This window comes from Gavia stellata, chromosome 25, assembly GCF_030936135.1.
Source record: "Gavia stellata isolate bGavSte3 chromosome 25, bGavSte3.hap2, whole genome shotgun sequence".
Classification (NCBI taxonomy): domain Eukaryota; kingdom Metazoa; phylum Chordata; class Aves; order Gaviiformes; family Gaviidae; genus Gavia; species Gavia stellata.
Window position 1 is genome coordinate 10,453,450 of NC_082618.1, and position 9,518 is coordinate 10,462,967.

Consider the following 9,518-nt stretch of genomic DNA (forward strand, 5'->3'; position numbering starts at 1 on the left):
CCTACACAGCACAACCGTCCTACCGTGTGTCCTCACCCTCTATCTTTTCTCCCAGTTTGCTCTCTCTTTTCTTGTTGTACCGAATTCCTTGATTCAACACCTCAAAGCACATCCCGCTTTTTCCTGCCCTGTTCCCTGCGCACAGATGGTAGCGATGCTACCAGCAGCGCGGGTGCCCTGCTCCTAAGCAGAGATGGAGGGAGGCTTTCAAGCACGCAACTCACAACAGTGCGGGGGGGCCGGGCGGGGGGAGAAAAAGGCGGCTAAAAGCGGGACGTCCCACGCTCGGGGGATACCAGCGTATGGGGAAAGGGAGCGACCGGCGTCTCGGGGCGATGTCGGGGGTAGGGAGGTGGGCAGGGGGATTTGCTGTCCCCTTAGTTCTCACGACAGGGCCCTGCAGAAAGGAGAAGAGGAACCCAAGGGAGAGGCACGGCCAGGCACGGCGGCGGGGCGGAAAGGCCGCGGGCCGGCAGCGTTACCTGCTCCCCCGGCGGGGACCGAGGCGGGAGGGGCCGGGGCACCCGGCGGCGGCTGGAAGGCGCCAGTCGCCTGTAACTTACGCAGCTTCTTCCACATGGCCCGGTGGCAAGCGATGAAGCCCTTGCGCAGGGCCGCGCAGACCTCGGCCGGCTCCGCCGAGCCGAAGCCCTTCTGCTTCTTGATGAAGCCCCACAGGTTCTCCCGGGCGAACTGGGCCGCCTCCCGGCCGCCGTGCCCGTCGCACACGGCGAAGAAGGCCACGGAGCGGCGCGGGCGCCGGCCGGAGCCGGGGCCGGGCGGCAGCGCTCCCTCCTCCGGCGCCCGCGGGCTCCCTCCCCTGCGCCGGCCGCTCTCGGCGAGGGGCTCTGCGGCGCGCGGGCCCCCGGGCGCCGCTCCGCCTTTGTGCGGGGGGCCGCGCTCCGCCTCGGCCGGCGGCTCGGGCTCCACCACGATCTGGGTCACGTCCTCCATGTATTTCCTGCCGCCCTGGTCAGAGTACACGCTCACCCCCAGCGCGTACAGCCCCTCCATGGGGGGGGAGGCTCGGCGCGGCGGCGCCCGCCGCTCCCCGCCCGCGATGGCTGCCCGCCCGCCGCCGCGGACTATTGTTGATGTCGGCGGCGCCGCTCGGGCATGTCCGCGGCGCCGCGCCGCCCGCCCGCCTCCGACAATCGCCGCTGGTACGGCGGGCGCTGCGCGTTCCGCGCCGCAGCGCCCCCTGCCGCGCCCCCGCCCGCCGCCTCGCCAGGCCCCCGCCGCCGCGGCGGAAGGGGCGGCCGGGCGCGTCCGCGGCCACCACGGCGCCCCCTGCCGCCGGCCGGCGGGCACGCAGGCAGCTCCAGCCGCAGGGGCCGAGCCGGGGCGGGGGGGTGCGCGGCTCTACTACAGGCGGCTCTACTACAGGCGGCTCTACTACAGGCGGCTCTACTACAGGCGGCTCTACTACAGGCGGCTCTACTACAGGCGGCTCTACTACAGGCGGCTCTACTACAGGCGGCTCGCCCACTTCACTACCTATAAGGGCGCCAGCTACTAATTCGAAGCGTGGGACTCCCCACGTTGCTCCATGAATCCCAGCACGTTACTCCAGGCTTCTGCCCCGTCTTTCCTTGCTCCTGGCCTGAAAGCCCTGCTTTCCCGCCTGGACAATAAGGATTCCCACAAGAGATTTCCCTGGAATTACACATCCTGCGGGACACGCTGATGCACTGTTTACGCTTATGACTATTTAAGACGTTCCCTGCATACTGGAGTGTTTTGCGCATTTCATTTTTATAGCTGAAATTCTAGATCCGGTTTTATTTGCGATCTGCTACCACTTTCAACTCTCAGAGCCCCTTCCCGCTACAAGCTTACAACAGCTAAAACCATTACTGAATTTTGCAAAAATACGTCCGCTGTCGCTAAAATGGAGATAACTGCTTAAGTACTGCAAGTACTCTGGATTTCCTTCCATTAACCACATTAAAGTCAACAGTATTTAAAAAGTAAGAAATATATCAACAAAGCTTTGCATTTCTAGAGCACCTAGGGATTTGAAAACCTGTTACAAACATTAATGAATTAATCCACACTAATCCAATAAGATAACTATCCCTTCCTATTTTACAGGTGTTTATACCATCAGATCAATCACCAGATCATCAGCCAAATATAGAACTGAGAAATCCTGCTTTAAAAATCTGTCCATTAAGTTTCATAACAGAGTATTTTATACATTTGCCACATATATGAAATGTATACTTTAAAGGGGCATAAAGGAGAGAAAGACTAATTTGAGACAAAGACTAACTTGAGCTTTATACAATCCAAAACACCACAACATATCCCTATTTCCCTTTTAATTAACATAAAAGCACAGCATGGCAATCGCCAGGCCTGCAGCAGATCCACTGCCATCCACATCACAGCACACATAAAAGGGGGTGAACAGATCTTTTTTTCAATTACTTTTTAACACAAAGTAGCCAGAAAACAAGGCAACTGACTTGATGCTATTGACAAAAAAAATTACAAAATAATATTGTCAGATCTATGTCATCATAGGGACAATTAAAGCCGTCTGCTTCTAAGTAGAATATCCCTGTTTCATAGCTGAATAAATGCAGCCAGAGATGTCGTTATGTAAGGATTAGTACCATTCACTATAGGTAATACTTTCCTAAACAATTTAGAGTGGAAAATCATAGGCTACTCCAGGAGCAGAACCAAACAGATTGACTCCTACCTCTACGTGTAAGGAGTCAATTGCAAATATGTAAACATATTCTAGGTAGTCTGGTATTTCTAAAGAATTTAAGGAAACAAAGGGGAAAAAATAATTAGTTATGATGGAAGAAACTCCTCTTCAAATGCCAAGGTATTTCTGTCTCTTCTTTTTATGTCTAAGTATTGCTTTTGCATTTTCAAGTGGAATAAAACACCTCACTTCTGTCAGTACTAACCCTGATAATCAAGACAATACCACCATATATGTCATACCTACACTCACAAATGTAATCAAATTACAATACCTTAAAGGTGTTTTTGCATGCAACAACTACATTCCTCAAACCGCCGTTGGAAAACAGAAGTGCTTCAAGATTTACTGGGCACACAACCAGCACATCCTTCAGCAACTAAAACCATATTTCCTAATTTTCTCTTGAAGCCCTTTAGCTCACGAGAACTTTGATTCAACCAACACAGACGCTTGCAGAATAGGAACGTGTATATAAAAGTTGAAGATGCAGGGAGAAAAACTTTTAATAAAGGGGAAGTTTGATGGAGGGTACCACTGCAGTTTCCACACTCCAGGACCTAAGCAATAGGCAATAATTGAAGGGCAATTTAGCATCTTTTCATGCACCTCTTGCTCATATATAAAAATGGGGAGTGCTTTTCTTGTTTTTATACTTAATCAAATGCTAAGCAGAAACTGCCCATGGTCCCTCAGCTATTTCAGACAGAGAAGTTAGGTTAAACAGCTCATCAAAATTAACGTAAAATTAATGTAAAAGGTTTCTAAACCAAATACAATCAGATATTTACATGACCTTGATGTTAGCTTATTCACATTTTGGCTAACAGTTATTGAAATAAATCCATTTCACAGTGGCTGTACAGGCATTATTATTTCTTGGTCTGGTTCAACTAATTCATGTCATTTCTCAAAATTAAAGACCACAATTTCTTCTGTGGATTAAAAGTTTTTAGTTTTTCTTTTAATGGTAGTTTAAAAAAAATCCTCAAATAGGCTTAAGCTAAATTAAGTTAGTTACATTTTGAAAAAAGAATGACTCCATCTTTAGTCAAAATAGATTAAGCAGCTGTAGTTTAAACCCAGATGAATCTGTTAGGTTAGCTGACATCAGAAGAAAAGTGTCATGGCTTCCATGAATTATTTTACTTTCTAATGTTTGCTAACGCATCATGCGGTCCGTTAGATATAACCATCAGCAATCTCGCTAGGGTATCTCTGAGGATTACCTATCCACAGGCTCGAAGACTGAAAAGCAAAAAGAAGAAAAAGAGCTGTACAAAGGGAACACGATGCACAAGGTCAGGTGCCTGGAGCTCAAATGCTGCAGAAAGGAGAGGTACATTGTAGCAGAGACAGAAGAAAGCGTTGTGCACCAATGCACTACATTGCTCCTCAAATGACACCTCCTGTGAATCTGAAATTAAACTTTTTATAGGTCTACACTCAACCTAGTGAATAAACAAGTCTACCTTCTCAGCAGGAGCGGCAGGGAAGGTGGTTCACACAGATACTAACATTTTTCACAGCGGTACTCCTTTCCCTCAGCTGCATCAGACAAGAAAAAGAACCAAGACAAGTATGCTCATCTTAATTCCACATCACAAGCCACTGCTGGCTGGCCAGCACCCTGCCCTCTCTTTTCTAGTAGCATGCTTTATTTAAAGTTACACAGTTATATTTCGTAAAAGCCACGATTAATTTTGACTGACAGATGAAAAATACAAAAGTATCATTAGCTCAGATACATAAAAAGCTCGTAACCTGGGTACAAACCTAATCACAGAACAGCAGAAAGCAGCGCTGCCCATCTGGCTTTGGCAAACCTACGTTCTTAAAGCCTTCTTCATTTGTGAAGCACCTCAGCTGATTTTCGTGACACACCTTCATGTCTTAGTGCTTACAGCCACATAATAATCCTTCTCCTTCCTCCAGCCCCTAAGGAAGCTTCAACAAGCCAAGCTGATGGTGACCAAAGGTTATTATACCTCTTACAGTTCTTGCATAGCCTATGTGAAATGTGTCAGTCATCTCAGCAATAGTCTCAGATAAAGCATGAGAATCTCATGTAAAAGAAGAAGATAAAACTGAATACTATCCACATTTTTAAAGGTTTTTCCCTAACCAATGAAGGAGTGCAGGCCCTGACCACACAAGGAGTTAGCACCCTCCAGGTATGATAGCGTACAAACTCAGTTCCTTCACGTTCCCTGAGGTATGACCATAACGGCATTGCTTTAACATTTCATCCAGAATGCAACTACTGAACTGATGCATGTGAAGAATACAAAGATGAAAATTTATTTATCTGGGTTGCAGTAAACATGAAAGCAAAAAAAAAAACCAGCATAAAAAAAGATCTGACAAGTTCATGTGAATGCTCTGCATTTAGCTCTTGTTTTAGAGCAACAGTCTGTTACGTTGGCTCCTCTACAGTTTAATGATTTCCTGTTAAGAATTTAAAATTAGAAGCCTCCAACAACTTCCCCATAAACTATTTTCAAGGTTCCTTTAATATCCACATCAAGGAGATATAGTAGGTTCATATGTTATCCATGTCAGTTCACTTCCTTCCCACTTCAAAATAAGCACATTGCAGGAAAATTCAGCAGGTTTTTTATTGTTTTCTTAGAACCTTTTTTTTCCATTAAGTATGTCCAACCATAGTAATTAAAAAATAAAGCTGTTCACATATACAAGCTCACATTTAAACCATGACAAAAGAGGACCGCTGGTCTAATCTGAAAAGCCTAAACTATGCTAGATTGTGATCTAAATCCAAGTTTTCCATTGATGAGTTAGCTTGAACCTTCAACTACATTCATACTGAACTTCACCTATGTTAACACATCAAGTTCACCAGCATGTTTTTGCTCTTTGACAAGTACCTTACCTTTGATGAAAACATGCCAACAACAGTCTTGCACTGGCAGCGTACAAAACAGATTCAATCTTTTTCATCCGTGCTTTCTAGAATTACATTCCTGCAAAACAGACACAGTATTTAGTATTTTTCACCTATACATCTCAAACTATATAGCACTGTTTATACTTTTGACTCTGAAATGGCATAATTGCAGTAGTTATACTATTACACCAGATTTACAAAATTATTTGTGATAGGAATATAAAAGGCAGAACATCCGCAGGCATGGCATCTCAGTTCCTTGCTAGGTCAGTGAAAGGACTCACAAACACTAATCACCATCTCTCTGACAAAAAACAGCATCTATACTTATCCACCAAAAATGCTCATTATGTGAACTCTTTCTAATTAATTTCAGTTACAAATGAGTCAGGTGAAAGCGCAGTTGACTTAACATGACCTAAGAACAAAACAGTGAAAAAAATGCAGCAATAAGAGAGGCAATTCTGCTGCTTCTTGTGCAAGATCTAACAAATGTACAGCTGCTAATTTGGTCGAAATATAAATCTGCACGCACAATTGGAAAAACCACTCCTTTTCAGTTTGCAGCTCAGCCACAGAGTCAAAAATTGTAAGACAAAGACAACATTGCTACTTCCTGCAGTAATTTGCAGACCAAATTGACTTTCTAGTCATGAAACCATGGTTTCAGATACAGATTGGGAAAAGCTCATGTGAACAACCTCCTCTCGCGGAGGTGAACTTCAGCAATTCACTGGTGTCCAGAAACAATAACTTGGTACCAATATCTGGTTGGGATTTTTTTTTTAAAGGTTTTGAGGAGGGTTTTTTTGTGGTGCAGAACAACATCAGGCTCCCACCACATTCTGTTGAGATTACTCAACCATCTTCCTTTGCAGATGTAAAGACTCTTCTATATGAACGTCTTCAACAGAGGGAATTTTGACAACCAAGAGGTTGTTTGATCTCTAGGGGCAGTTTTTATAATAGAAGGCTATGATTAGATTTTCTTTATACATTTATCCATTATTAGGCTTGTCTGCATCCCCATCCACTACAATGATACACAGATGTACAGAGCCATTGCGCTCCATACGCTTTACATGTGAGTTGTTCAGATACCCAGATGCATCTTCAAAAGCTAAGATTACAGAAGACAGACTGACTGAATGCTTTTGCCTAAACAACATACATTACCGTTTTGCTTTCAGACACAGGCAGTATTTGTAAATGTCCTTTACATGTTTCCCTATATAAAAAAGGCAAAAGGAAAGAGAAAGATATCAACAAAGATAAGACTATCCATCAGAACCTCTGCCAACATGTACTGGAGTCAAAGATTTTCTAACATCTGCAACTATTAATAAGTAATTGCATTAAAATAATTTACGGATGTGAAAAGCACATCGCTGTATGGAGCCATTTTGCTAATAAGTTCCCAGTACAGCTTAAGGAAAAAAACCCCATACAACAAACAGGATACCTCTTAAGTTTAAAGCTATTCGGAGAACTAGCCAATTATTTAAGAAAACAGACTTTTGTAAAACTGTTTTGCTACTAATTATATTACTTTGAATGGTTACCCACTATCTCAACATTAAACACACATACACCGCATGGAGGACTGCGCCAACTCTCTAATAATGCCTTTAAGAACAAAATATGTATCTACAATAGAAGATCACAAAGTTGTTTAATACATAAATATCTCAAGCCATGCAGTACTAATAAATAACAAATGCTACTATATCTAAGTTTTATTTCTACCTAAAGATTAAATCACTTTTGCTATAAAGATTATTCCTCATGCTCTACCAAAATGAATTACAGACTGAATACATAACATAGTACACTGCAAAGACAGTTTATACCACTTCCTTCTTTCATAGATACATTTATTTCTTCTCCTTGAGTATGCATACTATAGTTTTGCCTACAAAAAATTAAAAGACAGTAGAAGATATAGCCTAGCTAATTTTTCAAGACATAGTAACTTATTAAGAAGATAAAGTCCATTGTCACAGTGCTATCTTGAAAAGTATATTGACCTTAGCCATTAATTTCAGGAATCTTATTAGATACTTTATTTTAAAGTAAAATAAAGAAAATTAGAAGTTCAAGAATTACCATTTTCTATGTATTATCAATACTTTTTTTCCTCACGCACTGGAAAGCTGCCTTATCTGTCCCCTCCTAACAGGCCTCCAACTTTAACCTTCCTAAACCAGCTCTCCAGAAAGTAACTGAGGTAAATAGCCTCTGCCCCTCGGGGGGCTAATTGCCAATAGAAGACAGCTGTCTTTCCTCAACTGAAAAACATCCACATCGTCTCAGAAAAAAATCAAAAAAACCCACTGAAGCCACCAGTATGCAAAAGCAAAAGGAAAAAGAGGACAAAGCAATCTTCCATGGTCTGTTTATGTCACATTCCTTTCTTCCCACCCCATAACATTTGTTTCTGCAAGTAAAGGACAAAGAATAATGTCCTCTCACAAAACAGGGGGAGGGAGGAATACCAACAATTTAGGATTATTAAAAACAGTCCCCAAAGTGAAACAGCAGAAGCTCTGCCTCCTATAATTTTTAAAGTAAAAAAGAACAAACAGTAAGTCACAGTAGCAGTCCTACATTAGCTAAGAAAACCAAAATAAGACTTGACAGAAGGAGAAATATTTTCTAGTATAGTTAGTACATCTAGGGTTTGGGGTTTTTCTATCCATGGTATGATAAAAGGTTTGAAAAATGCAGAATATTTAACTCTGGATAAAAGTTTTATTCAAGACCACACTAGAGCAGTCAAACTTGAGTGATGTTAACTTAGTGCAGTATCAAAATCCACACCAAGTAGTAATCTCAGGGTCCTTCCCTGTATTGCACAGGGGTGGCTAAATCACCGGCTACACACAGTGTGAGTCTGGTTTAGGCCAAACGATCTTAATTGCCTCTGCCTAAAAATCTACCATCTGTGTCCAAGAAGCACCCAATATGTTCCTAGTGGTGTGTGCAAGCCCCACATGGAAAGCAAATTAGAAAGAAAAACATGCCTCAAACAGCTTGATAATGAGATATTGACAAAATATAGTGCCACTTCCACGCGGGGCGAGGGGGTTAATTTACGCAGGGAAAATGGCGGGTTTGCCACATGGCAGCCGAGGAGGAACGCCTGACGAGGCAGGTGCACTTCAGGTACGTTAGCAAACCCCCTCAAATGTTGGGCTCCCCAATAATACTCACCTTGAGCTGCCAGCACACCTGAAAGCCATAGACTGCCCAATATTAGCAGTGCTACCACAGGTGAAGCTGTAAATACCAACATTTCCACTCATAAGAGAGCTCTGGGGCTGGACAGGCCCTGGAGCTCAGTGGGTGAGGGGGAATGCTCAAGGCCGCCCTGGAGACCAGCGGCTGGGGGTGTTCAGCCTGCTCCTCCTGTACAAATAAAGCCCCCGGAGCCACCAAGGCGCAGGTTGGCCATGGGGAAGGCACTGTGCCGTGGCCGTCACCTGAAGGCTGAGCCACGGTCCCGCCACAAGTCACAGCCTTACTCCGCCACAACACCTCACTTCTCGCTCCCTGTCGCTGCCAGGGGGGACCACCCTCACCCCCACGCTCTCCTTCCCCCGTATCTCCTCTCAGCCCCTCGATATAACCCCGTAGCCCCCCAACTCTTCGCTGCCCTGGGCTTTCCCCTCCGCCCCACGTTCGTGCTCTCCAGCCTCCGCGCAGGCGGATGACTCCCTTCCCGCCTTCCTCCCCACTACCATCCCCGCGAGCCCCGCGCTCCAGGCGTTGCCGCCTCTCCCTTCCCCGGGCAGGGCGGCGGGAGCCGCGGGCCGTGAGGCGCGGGAGGTGGAGCGGGCCGGGCAAGCAGGCGGGGGGGAGGTGGGTGGGGGGAAGGCGGCTCCGCAC

At 45.1% G+C, this 9,518-nt stretch overlaps 1 protein-coding gene across 1 annotated transcript in view; it reads right to left on the minus strand.

Moving 5' to 3' along the window:
- The window catches only part of PPM1D (protein phosphatase, Mg2+/Mn2+ dependent 1D), a 28,175-nt gene extending 27,161 nt beyond the window's left edge, over positions 1 to 1,014 (minus strand). The window contains exon 1 of the mRNA XM_059829316.1: positions 564 to 1,014. Coding sequence (XP_059685299.1) covers positions 564 to 1,014 — 451 coding nt within the window. The remainder of the gene's footprint in view (positions 1 to 563) is intronic.
- Positions 1,015 to 9,518: the final 8,504 nt, after the last annotated feature.